Below are 19,229 nucleotides of genomic sequence, written 5' to 3' on the forward strand. Positions count from 1 at the left end.
TGGAGGCTGAGATCACGGTGTTGGCAGGGCCGGTCCCATCACAGGCTCAGAGAGCGACTGCTCCCTGCCTTTCTCCTGTCTCATGGTGCTTGCCCGTAATCTCTGGCTTGCAGATGCCTCGCTCCCACCTCTGCCTCTGTCTTCATGACCATCTCACCTCTTGTCTGTCTCCCTGTCTTCAAAGGACACCAGTCACACTGGATTAAGGGCCCACCATCCTCCTGGATGACCTCATCTTAACTGACATCTTAATTACGTCTGCAACAACCCTATTCCCAAAAAAGACTATACTCCCAGGTCCCAGGGGTTAGGACTGGAGCGTAGCTTTTGGGAGGCACAATTCCACCCAGAGCAGGAGGCCGGGGCGGGGGTGGCAGAGGTCGTCATCAGGTTTATGTCCATAGGAAACAAATCCCGTGGTGGGAAAGGGATGTGAGTGGGGGAGAAGCAGATGTCAGGGCCTCTGGGGAGGCTGTGGCTGCAGTCCTAGGAGAGAGGTCAGCATACTGAACTAGGGTGCTGGTGAATCTGTGGAGGGGTTTGAAGAACAGTGAGGAAACAAAAAGCATAGAAACTGGTGACCAACTGATAGGAGAGAGGGAAGTGTGTCAAGAACAAATGGTAGGTTCCCAACATTCAGGACAGAATGTGTGTGATGGCTTTTAAGAGACGTGATGGGCGATCAGGCTTGTTTAGGGGGACAGGATAGGCCGACGTGGAAGTCCACGGTCACCATCCATCTCCAAAGTTCTTTTCATTTTGCAAATCTGAAACTCTGTACCCATTCTCCCCTCCACCGAACCCTGGCAACCTCCGTTCATTTTCCATCTCTACGCATTTGACTCCCATGTACCTCATGTAAGTGGAATTGTACAAGATTTGTCCATTTGTGTCACTTGTGCCAGAATTTCCTTCCTTTTGTGGCTGAATAATATTCTCTTGCATGAGTACACCACATTCTGTTTGTCCATTTGTCCCTGGATGGACACCCTGGGAGGCCTCTACTTTTTAGCTGTTGTGAATAAAGCTGTTGTGAACATGGGTGCACAAATACCTCTCTGAGTCTCTGCTTTCAGTCCTTTCGGGTATTTGCCTGGAAATGGAATTGTTGGATAACAGAATTCTGTTTTTAATTTTTTGAGGTACTAACATGGATAATTTCATGTTATAGGAATTTTACCTCCATTAAAAAAAAAGAGAGAGAATGAGGAAAGGATTTTCAATGATTGAAGAGGGGGTGAAGTAGGCTGGATGGAACGGGGCTCCCAGCTGCCAATTTACTAGGAATTCTCAGGTCACCTTGGAATGAGGGCATCAGGGAAGCCAATGTCTGGTAGTTTCTCAACTATATGTGGGCTTAGAATAATTGACAAAAGAAAAAAGTAGGGACCTGAACTAAGCCCAGGGCAGCAAGACTACACAAGCTCAAGAAGACTACAATAAAAAGAATGTGTTGGCTGGGCGCAGTGGCTCATGCCTGTAATCCTAGTACTCTAGGAGGCAAGGTGGGTGGATCACCTGAGGTCAGGAGTTCGAGACCAGCACGTCCAACATGGTGAAACCCCATCTCTACTAAAAATACAAAAATTAGCTGGGCGTGGTGGTGCACGCCTATAATCTCAGCTACTCAGGAGGGTGAGACAGGAGAATTGCTTGAACCCAGGAGATGGAGGTTGCAGTGAGGCGAGAGCAAGCCACTGCACTTCAGCCAGGGTGACAGAGTAAGACTCTGTCTCACACACACATACACACAAAATAAAAATAAAAATAAAAAGTATTTGTTGATGACCAAAAGCTCCTTTTGGGACTTTACAATACAAAGGGAGTAGCAAGCCCAGAGGAGGTGATGCTAAAGAAACTCAATCAGAAGCATGAAGTGTGGGTGCTGCTAACAACAGTCACGGTGAATGGTAAGATGGTGTGTAGCTGGCACGCCTCGAGTGGCACCCACCAGCCGGGTGTGGTGTTGCGTGCTGTGTGATCGCAGTCTCTCCTCACGGTGGCTCAAGGCCGTGGCTGCTGCGACCCTCTCTTCTGAGTTGGTAAACTGCTTCGGGGCCGTTCAGCATCTCATCTAGGGCTGTGAAGTTGGACTGGAACCAGGCTCTGAAGCCTGTGTTTCTTCCCACTAGATAATACACATTGATTACAGTGCTGGGGGACGATGAGGGTGACTGCTCGAGGCACTTTCTAGATCCATTCATTCATACCACTGGCCTTTTTCCTAAGTAAAATCACATTTCTTTTTATATGGTATTGTCCCCCAAAGTTCACATTAAACCCTCAGCACCCCAGAATGAAAATGTATTTGGCCGGGCGCAGTGGCTCAAGCCTGTAATCCCAGCACTTTGGGAGGCCGAGACGGGCGGATCACGAGGTCAGGAGATCAAGACCATCCTGGCTAACACGGTGAAACCCCCTCTCTACTAAAAAAATACAAAAAACTAGCCGGGCGTGGTGGCGGGCGCCTGTAGTCCCAGCTACTCGGGAGGCTGAGGCAGGAGAATGGCGTGAACCCGGGAGGCGGAGCTTGCAGTGAGCGGAGATCCGGCCACTGCACTCCAGCCTGGGCGACACAGCGAGACTCCATCTCAAAAAAAAAAAAAAAAAAAAAAAAAAAAGAAAATGTATTTGGAGGTAGGGTCTTTAAAGAGGTAAGTAAGGTCAAATGAGGTCATATGGTTGGGCCTCCATCCATATGACCCCAATCCAGTCTGAATGGCGTCCTTACGGGAAGAGGAAATATGAACACAGACACCAGAGATGTGTGTGCACAGAAGACAAATCACGTGAGGACACAGGGGGAAGGCACTGTCTGCAAGCCAAGGAGAGAGGCCTCACAAGAAACCAACCTTGCTGACACCTTGATCTGCCAATTCCATCATTTACAACTGTGAGAAAATAAACTGTGGTCTAAGCCACCCAATCTCTGTGTCTCTGTGTCTCTGTGTGTGTGTGTGTGTTTATAGCAGCCTGAGAAGACTAACAAAATCTCGAAATACAGAAATGGTTTAAACACATTCAAGTAACATTATGTCAGAACACTACTTCCAAATGACCCCTGAAAACACAACCACATCCTGCCTTATCTATCTTAACCTACAGTTACAGCACTTCCTCAAACATACTTAGATTTCTGGAAGAGTATGCAGCAGTGCATATTAACAGGTTTTCTTAACGGCCAATTTAAAAGCATGTAGATTTATGTTTAACCACTCTGATGAAAGGACTCACAAGCAGAGAAATCGCAGGTGATAAAAATGTGTGTACTACTGTGCACTACACAGTAGAATTTAAACTTTCTGCATCAAATTATTGTCCATTCATAGGCATTTTTGTCCTTAAACTGTATTTTGGAGGAGGCTCAGTTAATGCTATCGGTGAAGTGTGTGTTGAGAAAAGTGCTCTAAATGATTAGAATTTGAGCTTTCCCCAACCCAGCTTGGACATATGACTTTACCTCCTCTCCTATGCACAAAAGAACCTAGGGTCAGATAATCCAATCTGCCAGTGATGTCTTTGTGGTCTTCAGAATACAAATATAGCTTCTACTCAGACATCAACACAACGCCCGCCTCTTCCGCCCCAAGCTCCTGCTGTTTCCCTTTGTTCCAGGCAAATTCTGTTTTCTCAATAAAAAGCCCAGACAAAGAGTTCAACCGCCCTCTGCAGTATAGACAGTGTTCTGTTAGACACTCAGAATGCCAGAGACCAGAAGATCAAGGGAGAAGGATGTGGGACTCTGGAACAGGAACTAGTTAAAAATCTGATACAGCCTTAGAAGGCAGGCCATCCTTAAGAACTGGTAAACAGGTTTACCCAGAGGCCAGCTTTATCCTATGGGTTACGTAGAGGGAATTCTTTGAATAAAAAATAGCTGCCTAGATTGCAAAACAAAACAAAACAGTACAAAAATCTCACAACCAGGTCACTTAAAATAGTGTTTAGAGAGTGACTTTTGTTTCCCTGAAATACAAATGATTGGAAAAGCTTATTGATTCTTCAACTTTCCCCTAGCATTTGTGATGCACACGCTGAGGCAATGAACTAGCACAGGAGAAGCTGAAGATGAAACAACCATTACAACCCAGTGACATGTAAATGCAAGAAAGTAAGAGTATTGGTTATGAAAGGCACCTTTAATACCAGGGCTGATTTGTTATAAATATTCTGGCAACATCTAATGTTAAACTTAAAATGTTTTGAAAGCATAAAAATCCTATAGCATCCTGGGTCACTTACTCCTTAAGAAAATACCTCATTGTGGCATATGATCTGTTTCATTGTTAAAAGAATTTATTACAGAATTGTATCACAGAGTTGATAGTATGACATACTTTTAAGCCTTAAAAACTATAAAAATGATTATAAGTATACTTGGTATCTCATCCATAGTAGTCTCAGTGAATTCAATTTCCATTTGGCTCAATTCAATAACTAACATTGAGTGTCTACCATATGCAAGGCACTGTGGGTAATTTACATGCAGACCAGGCACCCGCACTACCTACACTGACATTGCAATCTCTCAAAAAAGATGAGTCTTAACTCATACATCTGGCCCTAAACTAGAGCCAGTTGCCAGTTTCTTACTTTATATTTAATAGATAGCAAATGAAACCAGTATAGAATATATGTCATCTATCATAATGGGACTGAAGGAAACCAGTGTCTTCCTGAGATTTCTTTCCTAAAATTAACTTAGATTTTTTCAAAAAAAAAAAAAAAAAAAAAAGAAGTAAAGATAATTTTATGACACTTCAATTTAAAAAGAAACCCCTAAAAATCTCGATCCTGCTTATATTGAATAGTATCATTGAAAAATGTTCTTGAGAAAGGACTATTACCACTGGGTCCATTTTGAAGATGAGGTCTTATATGTATTCCTTAAATTAAGAAGAGGAAACCACATTCTCTCCCTCTCTCTCTCTCACTCTTACCCTCTTTCTCCTAATACTTATGTGCATGCCCACAAGTGCACACCCTGTGTTTTCTAGCCTGTCACATATGAAATCACTTCCTGGGCAGATTTTTGGGTTCAGACATCACCTGTGTTCCATCCCCCTTATTTACTAGAGGCACCTGGGCACATGCACACCAAGTATCTCTCGAGCCACCTACATTACTAACCTAGATAATGTCAGTTTAATCTTGCTATGCCTCAGTTTCTCTCATCTGGGAAAACAGAGAAAATAATACCTTCTCTCTCTAAAAAGCTGAGTGACAGGATAATAGAGATGAATTATAGAGCCTTTGTAAAGAAATCTGAACTCCTTGTGATGAGGAACTCCACAAATAGAAGGGGCAATTACTATGATTCAAACAGTAAAGGAAAAATAAAGCAGATCTATTAATGTTTATGAAATTAAATCACAGGCAATTTATTTTTGGTAGCATAAAATAAATTGATAAATCAGCAAATCAAACTAAAGATAAAAGCTGAAAGTAATTCATTATTTTATCTAAGTCTCTTAACTGTAAAATATGAACGAGAGGTTTTAATTTAAGAAAAAGATAAGTAGCCAGTATCTCTTATATATTATTCTTTACTTAAGGTTCATAAGAAGATGTCAACTATTCATTAGTTTTGTTTACATAATTTTGTCTGAAATCATTCTTTCCCTTAAATATGGAACATACACATGAAACAGATCCAGAGAGTGCCCTGTCTCCACCCAGAAGGACTGCATTTAAGCAATCTAGGCACCTGTTATTCTGAGGACCTAAGACAGAATGAATCATTATTTAATGATAATAATCTATACTAACAGGAAATTCTTCTAACCTAACTCCCTTGGCCCCCATTTTGAGCAAATAGCATTCTACTCAACATAATGCAAACCCAAACTGAAATGAGCCTACAAAAGCTAACACTTGGCTGGGCGCGGTGGCTCATGCCTATAATCCCAGCACTTTGGGAGGCCGAGGCTGGGCGAATCACGAGGTCAGGAGTTCGAGACCAGCCTGGCTAACATAGTGAAACCCTGTCTCTACTAAAAATACAAAAATTAGCCAGGCATGGTGGCGCACGCCTGTAATCTCAGCTACTCAGGAGGCTGAGGCAGGAGAATCGCTTGAACCCGGGGCAGAGGCTGCAGTGAGCTGAGATCACACCACTGCACTCCAGCCTGGGTGACAGAACGAGACTCCGTCTCAGAGGAAAAAAAAAAAAAGCGAACACTTTCTGAGCACCTACTATGTGCTGGCCACCGTGTGAGGGCATTTTAGTTCATTCAGCCCTAACAACAAACCCAGCAGATGGGTATTATCCAATTCTGATAGAAAAGTGCATGGGAAGTTTTAAAAAGTGTAGTTTTGCCTAAAGGGGCACCAGCTAGTCAAGTGAAGAGCTTGGATTCATCAAGAATACAAGTGAAAAAATTCCTACCAGATTGCTTCAACCAAAAACATTGCCAATTTTAGAGCACAGTCACGCATTACTTAATGACAACAAGGATACATTCTGAGAAATGCATTGTCAGGTGATTCTGTCATTGTTTGAACATCATAGAGTGTACTTACACAACCCTAGATGGTACACCCTACTATACATCTAGGCTATGTGCGGTCTAGCCTGCTGCTCCTAGGCCAGAAACCTGTGTAGCGTGTGACTGTACTGAGTGCTGGAGGCAGTGGTAACACAGTGGTAAGGATTTGTGTATCTAAACATAGAAAAGAGGCAGTAAAAATATTGGTCAGGGGCAGTGGCTCACGCAGCATCTGGGAGGCTGAAGTGGGTGGATCACTTGAGGTCAGGAGTTCAAGACCAGCTCGGCCAACATGGTGAAATCCTGTCTCTACTAAAAATACAAAAATTAGCTGGGTGTGGTAGCAGGCACCTGTAATCTAGCTACTCAGGAGGCTGAGGCAGGAGAATCCCTTGAAACCGGGAGGTGGAGGCTGCAGTGAGCCGAGATCACACCACTGGACTCCAGCCTGAGTGACAGAGTAAGACCCAGTTTCAAAAAAAAAAAAAAAAGGTATAATTTTATGGGACCATGGTCATATATACGCTATATGCAGTCTACTGACTGAAACATTGTTACATGGCACATGACTGTATGTACATTTATGTTTACCTAATCTGACCCCCAAAAAATCACAAGCAGGGGACCCAAAGGTGACAAAAATGTGTACTATTGTGCAGCACATAGCATAATTTAAACTTCCTGAACCAAATTATTGCCAATTTGTAGGTATTACTACCCCTTTAAATTATAGCTTGAAGGAGGCTAGTTAATGCTATCACTAGAGAGTGGCTTTTGAAAAGTGTGCTCTAGACGTCAGAATCTGTGCCGTGGCCACCCTCAGTCTGAATACGTAATGTCACCTCCCCTGAAGCTACTTCAAAGGGTGAGTAGATCATCTGGAAGATGAGTAACACCTCATTAGAGTCATCTATTTCATTGATATTGTCTGCTTTTAAATGATTTCTTTTCAATTTTGGCTGAGTGGAATTTTAATGAATCTTATCAAAATCATTAAAAAAACACACACACAACAAAGAAAAACCCAAGTATTCGGTCATGTCTTACATTAAATACTGTATGACAGGAAATGTTCTTATTCAGCCCAAGAACTTAACAGATATCCTAGGAAGGTCTCTTTAAAAGAAATGTGGCAGCTAGGTACCTTGGCATTGAGGGGACACACAGACAGAGCGCTTCTGAAAAGCTGTTCCTCACTCCGCCACTGGCCGCTGCGCACCACGCATCTCAGCATGTTGATGAGTAAGATCCCCAGCACGACAGCAGCAATCAGTTTCTTAGAACAGAGAGACACGGTAAATGTCACCGGTGAGATGCGTCCGGTCGTTTTGTCCATCAATCAACAGCATTCTCAGTTGATACTTTTTTTTTTTTTTTTTTTTTTTTTTGAGACGGAGTCTCGCTCTGTCGCCCAGGCTGGAGTGCAGTGGCGCGATCTCGGCTCATTGCAAGCTCCGCCTCCCGGGTTCACGCCATTCTCCTGCCTCAGCCTCCGGAGTAGGTGGGGCTACAGGCGCCCCCCACCACGCCCGGCTAATTTTTTGTATTTCTAGTAGAGACGGGGTTTCCCCATGTTGGCCAGGATGGTCTCGATCTCCTGATCTCGTGATCCACCGCCTTGGCCTCCCAAAGTACTGGGATTACAGGCGTGAGCCATCGCGCCCGGCGGCTGATACCTTTTTCTTGGTATGTTTGCTCAGGGCTCCAAATCCAAAAGTCAGCAGCACACAGTACCCAACGCTGGGGAGGTAGAGGACTCGCTCCGCGACCACGAATCCCACTCGGAAGAACAGGTTACTCGCGGGGAGAAATGGGATAACGAGAAATCCCAGGCCCAGAGTAAGGATCCTGGATGATGAAAAGTATTTAAATAAATGGCTATTTCCAGACTTCTCAAGAAAAACGTCCTACTCCACATTAAATTAATGCTAAAGACCTTTTCTTTTCCATGGCATCAACAGAGAAAAGATATTGTTTCAGCCAAAGGATATCATCGGTAGAGAGAGTTTAGCATGTGGCAGCATGTGGATAAGGCATAAAAATATTCCTCAGGCACTTCACAGAGAGTCTAAGGGTAAAACTTAAAAGCTAGACAATTCGTGTGGAGAAAGTTAGAATGACCACATTTCTGAGGCCTTACTAATTCCTCTACTCCTTACTATGCCTCAACCCGTTTAGGTACTGAACAGTTCAGTGGACACTGTAGGTCTCAATTAATTCAAAAACTGTCCCAATCAGTTTTCATGGGGGAAAAATTTTCCTCCAAAATGTAATGAGAATAATAACACTGAAGCAGTTTAAAGTTTATGAAATCTGAAATAAACAAATACCATTGTTTGGTTGCTACGTCACCATAAATTTCAGTCAGGGAGATACGAAGCTGAGCACTGAAACACTTCTAGAACCACTTGATCATTCCCAATGTCCCCTATGATGCAAGAGGATGAATTAAGACTCTAGGTCCATTTTGGTGGCTCCTTCCTGGGCCCTGTGGCTACAGTATTTCTTTAAAAATCCCATTTCCTGTGGATAACGGAACGGGGACGAAGGTTTGTGGCTCTTTAGAATTACCAACCGATTTAAGACACAGGTAAATGTAAAACTTAATTTATTTTGAGAAATTACTAATTCCATAAACACTTAGGCTTAAAAGAAATCACCTTAAACAGTTTTCTTTTTCATGAAACACATTTGTTTTCCCCAATTATTTTCTCAATAACTTTTTTTTTTTTCCCATCAAGAAAGAACAGTCTCTTTGGGGCAGTGGCTTGTTTTGTCCCCAGCAACAACAGAAGGAATCACGGCAGCGTTCACTGGGGTGTTTTAAGGAAGAATTGTGCAATAATGGGCACAACACACATCAATTACACTCTCTGTTCTGACCGTAAATTACTCTTTACCACCTATGGCGAAAAGGATCGCAAAATGCTACTTCCTGGGGAAAGGGGGAGGGAGGAAGCAGTCATCCGTAGCCCCTCTTCCAGCCTCGCTCCCCACCCGCGGAAGCCAGCCATGGATTCCGAATGGTGGAACTCATCCTAGCCATAAATATGCATTTGAAACAAATGTCCTTAGATGTGACTTCCACAAAATCGTTAAAATGATCAGCACAGGATTTCACAAAACGCTTCTGACTCAACCAGCGTGGAACTTAAGATTCAGTGCTGCCTCTTACCTTCTCTTGTGGCCGTCTTCAGAGCACAGGGCTTGGCATATTAGGCCAATTAGGCAGAACCAGAGTGCTGCAAGTGCAATTACCCTCCAGTCACTGACGGACTTAATGAGGGGGATGCAGCCCATTGACCAATCAAAACACAGCCACCAGGGACACAGCAGCAGCCAGGCATTCAATGAATAGTAGTAATTGTAGTTTACGGCCTGTTGGTCAAAAGGAAAACAAACATTTATTTGATACTGAACTTAAAAAACATATATATATGCACTAACTTCACTCTTGAGGCACTCATATGCTTCTGTTCAATGAAAGCAGTTGTATCAACTAAAATGTTGCCAACTTGTATTACAAGTTGTAATACAGGCTGTAGTCTGTAATGTGTTAAATGCATTCAGATTTTGGTCTATAAAAATATGGCAAAGCCACCAGACTACGCAATACATTCATTATATTTCTGGCCAAGCTATGATCTCTTTGCTGCCTGAAGCCCATGACCTCTGAAATCTGAGGCCCCAGGGTCACCTATGCACCCAATAACATAACATGGTTCGATGGCTGTTCTCTTGATTTTGGTCTCTATGAAATGCACAGCTAAGAATTTGTGGCTTGATACTCCTGCCTTTAAAAAAAAGGCAAATCTAAAAGAATAGTCTTATACCACTAGTCTTCTAAAGATACCAACAAGGTTATATATTTAGTCTTAACCCAGCCGCAGGGTTAGGGAGCCCTTTCACGGGACTGGCAAGGACCCTTATGTGAGAAGGAACCACCCTCTTTACTCCTCGTTAGAACAGAAATGCAAAGAGCTTCCGCACGCCCTTTCAAGCCCCTCAGGAAGACCTGCTTTCATCCCAGAACATCTTCAGTGATCGCAAACAAACATGGAGGTGGCCCGTGTATTGGGGAGTCTGTTGGCATGGAGGGGAGTGAGACGAGGAGGAGGGGTGAGGGATCTGGGAATCTGGTGGGGGAAGAAAACAGTCCAGGGAGTGGCAGGCTCAGAACTCACCCTCACCAGCATGCCGTCAGCAAAGGACGCCGGGTTGTCCACCTCGGTGAAGGCCGGCGGGCCCGTGCCCATGATCCTCCAGCGCACATAGAGCATCCCAGCCCCTCCGGAGGTGAGCAGGGTCATTCTGAAGAGGAGGCCCCCGTTCCTGAGCATGCCGAGACTCTGCAAGGACACCGCAAAGCCCCAGAGGTGGCTGATTTTCAAATAAAAGTGTGGCTGAGCCAGGTACAGATGTGCAGCAATTCTGCCTGAACTACTTCAACACCATGCTTTAAAAGGTTGGTTATTGTAGAATTCAGAATCACAAGGAATATTTGAAAATGGCATTTTAAATCAGCTGGTACTTGACATTTTCCATGTCTGGGCTGGAGATAAAAGTGCAGACTCACCTCTAATGACTTGTCCTTATGCAGTACCTTCTGGACAATTTCCAGAACATTGAATTTGCCTATCACCAAGATGTCAAATACTGCATTCAAACCCTAAGAAAGCAAAGCAAGACAATCAGCCACAGGAGAGTGTGGCTGTTAGGCAGCAATTAGACTTCACAATTTCATTACTCCATCTAGACAAGGAACACATAGAGAATCACGGAAGACCTCTGCAGCTCTCTAAAAAAACACAAAACAGCCCTCCTCCATTTCTATGAAATTAGCTCAAGGTAATAGATCATATTTATTATTTACTAAGTCCCTGATAGTAATGATTTCACAGTCTACGTGTAGGAGTTCTACAAGATTCAGGATAACTAGAAATTTGGGATTCCTAGAAAAAGCCCTCAAGAGATCCCTCCCCCCCACTTCTTTTGGTCACTATAAAACAGTCCTTTAGTTCATGCAACAGACTCTTCTCCTGGGCAGTAATCATACTGGAAGATAAAGGCAGCCATCAACCTCAAAAACCCAGCCACGTAAGTGAACCTTAAGTGCCAGTGGACTTCGGCATCTTTATAAATGGGATGAACATACATGATAATCTCTGATGGAGCTCTGGAGATCTCTTGTGCAGAAATCTAGTTGTCTGGTAGTTTTCTCCCTGGGTTACAGCTAGATGACATCTCCCAGTCTCCCCTGCAGTTAAGCTAGGTCGCAGGGCTGAGTTCTAGCCTTATGGAATGTGGGAGAAGTGACGTGTACCATTTTGGAGGTTTGGTTGTAAAACTTGGGCACACATTCCCACATGGTTTCCCCTTCCAGCTGGCTGGAATGGAGATGCCCAAGGTGACTTTGGAAACCACACATTGATGAGAGCAGGCCTTTGCCAGGTGGGGCCGTGGTGTGGAGGATGGCCACCTCTATTAATTTACAGCTCTGCCCATGACCCATGAAGGGAACAACAACTTCAATTAGCTGTCCACCTATGTTAACAGTTTCCAATTGTACCATGATAGTTAATTTCTAGCTGGTAAAATTAAACCTGTAGTTACAGGCGAAAGGAGAGATGGGCCTTGGATTCTATTCTCTCTCCTGCAATGGACTTTCTACAAATGTCACTGCTGCAGGCAACGTCATCGACAGAACTCCCTGCTCAATCTGGATAACGTGGTCTGCACATGCTCAGTGGATATAGTCAGAGCTGCCCCTAAATGACTTGGGTCTCTTTAATATGCTCTTCTTTGCAGCAAAGGAGATCACACATCATCAGAAGTCAGTGGTAATTTGTGGTTTTCAGAGCAAGGATGACATCCCTACTTAACCCTCTCCCGGAAATGCTGGGAGCCACTAATTATCCGATACATGGGCCAGTGCTGGGTTAATCAGTTCAAAGAATCCTGATTTTATTCACCCATGTGAGACATGATCTTAGTGGGCCACAGAAGACGGTTTCCGCCTGGTTGAAAACCACTTTCTAGAAGGCAGATGCTCCCTGCGTAGCAGCCACTGTCTTCTCACAGTCTTCCTGTGAGCTGCAGGACAGTTACCAAGGGATGGCAGAGTCATGTGGTGAACAGGCCTGAGCCGAACACAAGACTGCCCCCTTCCCTCTTAAATGCTTCATCAAAATGGCCCCATTTTAATCCAATTTTGAGAATAGCTACCTTCCACTGTATCTTTATTCATGTAAATTCAACCGAATTCTCTCCTGCTCCTGAAAAATGGCACAGAGGAGGCCAGGTGCAGTGGCTCACGCCTGTAATCCCAGCACTTCGGGAGGCTGAGGCGGGCGGATCACCTGAGGTCAGGAGTTTGAGACCAGCCTGGCCAACATGGTAAAACCCCGTCTCCACTAAAAATACAAAAATTAGTCGGGCGTGGTGGCAGGTGCCTGTAATCCCAGCTACTCGGGAGGCTGAGGCAGGAGAATGGCTTGAACCTGGGAGGCGGAGGTTGCAGTGAGCTGAGATTGCATCACTGCACTCCGGCGAGAGCGACAAGAGAGAACCCCGTCTCGAATAAAAATAAAAATAAAAAATAAAATAAAATAAAATAAAATACTGCACAGAGGAGCCTCCTGAGGACCTTGTGGAAGGAAATTCTTACTCAGCAGGCCTGGGGAGGGGGTGGGGCCTGGGATCCTGAATTCCCAACACGCTCCCAGATATTGCTGATGCTTCTGGTCCTCAAACCACACTTCATATTAGGGAAAGGTTCTAAAACCAGTGGTTCTCAGGGAGGGTTGTGCCCCCCAGGGGGTGTCTGGCACTGTCTGGAGACATTTTAGGTTGTCACAACTGAGAGGTTCCACTGGCACCCAGTAGGTAGAGGCCAGGGACGCCGCTAAACATCCCACAAAGCCCAGAACAGCCCCCACGAGAAAGAATTGTCTGCTGTAAAACATTAATAGTGCCAAGGTTGAGAAACACTGTTTTAGAGCAAATTTAAAGAAAATTAACTCATGAAATTCAAGTATCTTTCCACGGTAATTCTCCCTATACCATCTCCTTGCTAGCTTAATCTTAATAGATACAACCTAATACAACCACTGATTTTTGCCTTGACTTGTATCAAGCCCCAAACGGCTTTAATTGTTCTTTCCTTTCCAAGCTATTTCTATATGATCATTCTAATCCCACGACTCGGCCAGGCGCGATGGCTCATGCCTGTAATCCCAAGGCTAGGAGTTTGAGACCAGTCTGGCCAACACAGGGAGACCCCATCTCCACAAAAAAATTTTAGAAAATTAGCCGGGGTGGTGGCACGCACCTACAGTACCAGCTACTTGGGAGGCTGAGGTGGGAGGATCGTTGAGGCTGCAGTGAGCCATAATTGTGCCACTGCCCTCCAGCCAGGGTGACAGAGCGAGACTCTGTCTCAAAAAAAAAAAAAAAAAAAAAAGGAGAAAAAATTCCACATCTTTCCATTTTTCTACCTCTGTTCACAACCTTGCAGCAAACTGGTTAGAATGGAGAAAAAGAAAAATGGATTTCAACACCTCTCCTTTCCTGGGTCTTTAATCCTAGCTTCTACTCAGATCAGACTGAAAAGGTAGATGTCTTTCCGCTTCAGAGAGCTCTCTCCCCGACCCGCTCGACGCTGCCGGTGGAAGCCGAGGTACAGGTTCTCTCCAGGAAAACAACGTACCCCAAGAGAATACAGTGTATGCACCATATTACACAGAGAGAGACTTCAAGGCTCGAAGTTAAAACACGTGATTACTCAGCACATCTGGCATAAAAAGAGTCTTCTGAGAACAAAGTCCCACTAGAAACATTAGCAGCATTACAGATTCTCCTTTAAATACTAGTTAGTAATCTTTTAATTTCAGGTCAAACATTTGTGACCATGGAACATTTTGGTTCCAGCGTTGCTTGAAGTTGCACTTGGGTAATGGTTAACTATAACCATAGGTAACCGCTGGCGGTGGGGCAATGGTGAGAAGAGAGACAGAATGTGTGTGCACGTGAGGCTTTGAGTGGCTGCAAAACTCTTGTTCCTTCATCTCTTACTTTTTTTTTTTTTTTTGGACACATAGTTTCGCTGTTGTTGTCCAAGCTGGAGTGCAATGGCACGATCTTGGCTCACCGCAACCTCCGCCTCCCAGGTTCAAGCGATTCTCCTGCCTCAGCCTCCTGCGTAGCTGGGATTATATGCATGCACCACTGCACCTGGCTAATTTCGTATTTTTAGTAGAGATGGGGTTTCTCCATGTTGGTCAGGCTGGTCTCGAATTCCTGACCTCAGGTGATCCGCCCGCCTCGGCCTCCCAAAGTTCTGGGATTACAAGCGTGAGCCATGGCGCCCGGCCCTGTTTCTTCATTACTAAACTATCCGCCACCCTTTCTAGATCTGAGATCAAAATGATTGATGAGGTCAGTCCTAGGTGATCTAGGACTGCTGAAATATGTACGAGTATCCCAGAAAACTCAAACCATTCTTTTATCTCTTTCGATAGGGCCTCTCAAGAGGACTCATCGTGGCTCCCTGAGAACTCCTCATTCACCATTTCTCGCCAGTTGCACGTGACTGTCAAGGAAGACAGTCAGTTCTCCATCTGAAATGCCAGAATTGTGACAGCGAAAGTCATTTGCCCAGAAAGGTCATCACCTCAGGCCAGCAATGGGATGAAGGCGTGGAGAATGCCACAAGGGCAGGGCCAGCCCCAGATGTCTTTATAGGAGGGAAAAGGATACACAGAAAAAGCAGGCCCCGGCGGCCATGTCGCGGCTCTCACCAGCACGGTGATCCCTTGCTCTTTGCACAGCATGGACACTGCTCCTAGGAAGATACTCAGCAGCACCCAGAAGGTGGAAGAATACGTTCCCTCCTTGTTACCTGCCAATTAAGAGAAATGATCAGTGCGAAAGTCATGGAATGCAGCTCAGTTTTTTAGCATCAGGAACTAAAATTCTAAGCAAATACCTTAAACAACCGTAACTTAAAAACAGGGTTTGCGCTTCAGACAGCACTTCTCTGTGGGCAAGAGTGCATTAGACAATACCTTCTAAATGGTACATATGTCCCCTCTCAAAGCTCTCCCAAGGAGGTGCCCAGGGCCTTTGGGAGGCACCGTCATGAAGCCCTGGCCACAAAGACACCTCATGCCAGAGTCCCCATGCGGCAGGTACCTCGTTCCCAACCTACCAATCACCTGCAAGACCATTCTGATGAGTCTTTTTGAGAACTCCCACTGAGACTGCAAACAGTCCATCTGGTTTCAAGATGCCCCCAGTGGTCACTGCTGCTGTCATGATGGAGCTGCTGGGAAAGCCTCTGGGAATCTCCATTCCTCCTGGAACGGGAGTTCAGGCCCTCTGGACACCAGGTGGCTTAGAATGGATCTGCTCTGCTCCCTGTGTGGAACAGCTCCAACCTCTACCAAAGGGTGCGCGGCCACTGACAAGAGCTGGCGCCTATCTAGCACCTGGGGCAGGTAAAGACACAGACCAGGCTGGGCTGCCAATCTGCACGGGGGCTCGAGCACCAACAAGAAGCCAAAACATCCCCAGACGTGTCAACACTGTAAGAAGCTGGGCTGGGCGGCAGCTCGAGTAACCACCGCTGGTCCCTAAGTGGCCTTTTGGGAGCAGGGTCTGGCTGTACACTGTCTGGTCAGTGGTGTGTGCAGTTTGGGGGCCAGAACTAAACTGCTAGGGAGGAGAGGGAAGCTGCATGGATATTCCTCTCTGTTGCGAAGCCCTCATTCTTCATCTAAATAAATAAGCCAACATATAAAAAAGACATCGGTATCAAGTGAGACAAAAGCGAACTTTCTTGGAGAATCCAATTGTTAGCTCGCCTGGCATTACTCGGTTCAATTCTACTTACAACTAGAACTCGCAGTCTGAATGCCTATGGCTCTACATAAGCATCTAAATGCCAGCTGTGCCACTCACTGTGTGACACTGGGCAAGTGACTTTCACGGTCTCAAGGAACTCACCTATAACGTGGGGGCAACGTTACCAACCTCAGGATATATTTGAAAGGAAAAAATTACACAGGAACACCTGGTCATTTTTGTTAAACACTCATAAAGAATGTTTGCAAATGCAAAATATATCTCTATGACAACACATAAGACACTGACTAGTTTCTAAGAAGTTCTAAAATGAAGAATTGGGGTAGAGGAGGAAGAAAGTTTACTTTTAGTCTTACTTTTCATTACATAACCTTCAGTACTCTTTACATTATCTTAACCATGTGCATGTATTAAAAAAACTATGTTAAAAACTAAACATGTTAAAAATCACTTGGTATAATGCTGGGACTACAGAAATCATTTAATTAATGTTTGTGGCACTTGGGTCAGTCAAACCTGATCAGCTTAGAGGGAGATGCAATTTCCAATGGGGTTTTGATGCAGTAGTCAAGGGGGTGGCTGATCAGCCAAAATCTGCCAGACAACTGGATCGTGTAAAAAATACACCGTGAGCTCATTAAACTGCCTGCTGGGGAAATTAACAAGTGTTTGTGTGTGTCCTGCAGACCCTGCATGGAGGGACAGAAAAATACTTGTGAATACTTGAGACAGAATCAGCAACACCCCAGGATGGAAGGCCTTCCTGTCCCAAAAACAGCCAGTGCGCTCTGGCTTGGGGGTGGGAGGCGCTCCTTTTTTTCTTTTCTTTTTTTAAGGCGGAGTCTCGTTCTGTTGCCCAAGCTGGAGTGCAGTGGCGTGATGTTGGCTCACTGCAAGCTCCGCCTCCCGGGTTCATACCATTCTCCTGCCTCAGCCTCCTGAGTAGCTGGGACTACAGGCGCCCGCCACCACGCTCGGCTAATTTTTTGTATTTTTAGTAGAGACGGGGTTTCACCATGTTAGCCAGGATGGTCTCGATCTCCTGACCTCGTGATCCGCCCACCTCGGCCTCCCAAAGCACTGGGATTACAGGCGTGAGCCATTGCACCCGGCTCGGAGGTGTTCTTAACCTCAAATGCTCTACATTGGGGTTGAGACCCTGTCAGGATGAGAAGGCCTGTCCCCAGCTGGGCCCCTGGCTCTCAATAAAGCATGAGCAGGACTAACTCCCGATGTGCCCAACACCTGCGGCCTGCAGGACCCGCTACACGGCTGGGCTGCTGGGACAGCCGCCTCACTCCCACACAGGCTTCAGCGGCAGCAGAGACTCTGGCCCTTTCAGCTTTCTGGGGGAAGAATCTGTGTATCAAATTTCTAGATTTAAAATACAAACAAATGGAATAGCTATTATACAAAAAGTTGACTTGGCCATTATAGTTGAGGCACTTAATTAAAAGCTTTTCACAAGGCCAACTGATCGACAGGAAAGCCTCTTAACTGAGATCCCATTGTCTCATAAAACACAATGAACATTCTTTTTTCTTTTTTTTTGAGATGGAGTATTGTCCTGTCACCCAGACTGGAATGCAATGGTGCGATCTCACCTCACTGCAACCTCTGCCTCCCAGGTTCAAGAAACTCTCCTGCCTCAGCCTCCCGAGTAGCTGAGACTACAGGTGCACGCTACCATGCCTGGCTAATTTTTGTATTTTTAGTAGAGACGGGGTTTCACCATGTTGGCCAGTCTGGTCCCGAACTCCTGACCTTGTGATCCACCTGCCTAGGCCTCCAAAGTGCAGGGATTACAGGCATGAGTCACTGAGCCCGGCCTGAACATTCTTGTTTTATGCCTTCCAATTATCTCTTTTGCCTTCAGGATAATGGTTCCTCTTCTGACTGTGGCTTTAAAGGCCTTGCTGAAGTGGCCACCACGGGCCCTCTCCAGCCCCTCCCAGCACACACTCACTCCAGGCCCACCACCACTGCCCACTTGCAGGTTCTCACCTAGGTGTGCTTACTGAGTTCCCTTGGGGCAGAACAGTCCTGGAGGAATCCTACCCAATCAATAAAGCTGTTAAATGTCACTTATGCTGTGAAATGCCAAACCCCGCCCTCTCAGGCAGGTCTCTTTGCAATTCACTTGTTTCCTTCCTCAGTTAAAAGAGCAAACACCCCTGCTGTATGCACACCTGACTGCCCCGTGAGCAGGTGAGCCCCGTTCACCTCTCCATGTCCCGACTGCCCCTGTGAGCAGGTGAGCCCGTTCACCTCTCCATGTCCCGACTGCCCCTGTGAGCAGGTGAGCCCTGTTCACCTCTCCATGTCCCTGACTGCCCCCCTAGATTAGGTTAGGCCCAGCTGTGGTGCTCTAAACTGCCCTGATCACAGTCTATCAAAACATTCCTCACGGAGTTTATCGCCAGCACTTGATTTTCTGTCATTCCCGAGTCAAGGTTCTCTCCACCTTGGCATTAATCACATGTGGGCTGGTTACTTTTTTTGGAGGGGGGTTGCCCTGTGCATCACAGGATGTTTAGCAGTACCCCCAGCTTCTACCAATCAGAGGCCAGTGGCACCACCCCCTACAGCTCCCCTCAGTGGTGACAAACAAAAATGTCACAGATATTGTCAGATGTGAGTAGGGGCGTGGGGAGGGCAGGAAATCCCTCCCAGTTGAGAACCATTGCCCTAAACCAGTGCTACTCACAGGTGTATGGTTCACGAACCTGCACCTGGATCTTGTTAGACTCAGGCCCCAGATGAATCAGAAATTGAGGATGGGAACCAATAATCAGCCTTTAACAAGCTTTCCAGGTGGCTCTGATGCTCCCTAAAGGCAGGGTGCACCCCCTTGAGAGTAAGCCTGCTCATGACTGG

At 45.6% G+C, this 19,229-nt stretch overlaps 1 protein-coding gene across 5 annotated transcripts in view; it reads right to left on the reverse strand.

The window, feature by feature from the left end:
• The window catches only part of TMTC4 (transmembrane and tetratricopeptide repeat containing 4), a 70,064-nt gene that overhangs the window by 22,105 nt on the left and 28,730 nt on the right, over positions 1-19,229 (reverse strand). For 3 of the 5 annotated variants that reach the window (XR_003116511.1, XM_025364584.1, XM_025364581.1), the window contains 6 exons: positions 15,287-15,387; positions 11,065-11,157; positions 10,673-10,837; positions 9,664-9,866; positions 8,165-8,336; positions 7,633-7,764 (listed from right to left, as the gene is read on the reverse strand). Coding sequence is in view for 4 of the 5 variants with exons in the window: in XM_025364584.1 (XP_025220369.1) it covers positions 7,633-7,764; positions 8,165-8,336; positions 9,664-9,866; positions 10,673-10,837; positions 11,065-11,157; positions 15,287-15,387 (866 nt within the window). In the remaining variant the exon portion in view is untranslated. Of the gene's footprint in view, positions 1-7,632; positions 7,765-8,164; positions 8,337-9,663; positions 9,867-10,672; positions 10,838-11,064; positions 11,158-11,811; positions 11,986-15,286; positions 15,388-19,229 lie in introns of all 5 variants that reach the window. The other 2 variants (XM_025364580.1, XM_025364582.1) reach the window with 2 other exon arrangements.

The sequence above is a fragment of the Theropithecus gelada genome, chromosome 17, assembly GCF_003255815.1.
Source record: "Theropithecus gelada isolate Dixy chromosome 17, Tgel_1.0, whole genome shotgun sequence".
NCBI lineage: Eukaryota > Metazoa > Chordata > Mammalia > Primates > Cercopithecidae > Theropithecus > Theropithecus gelada.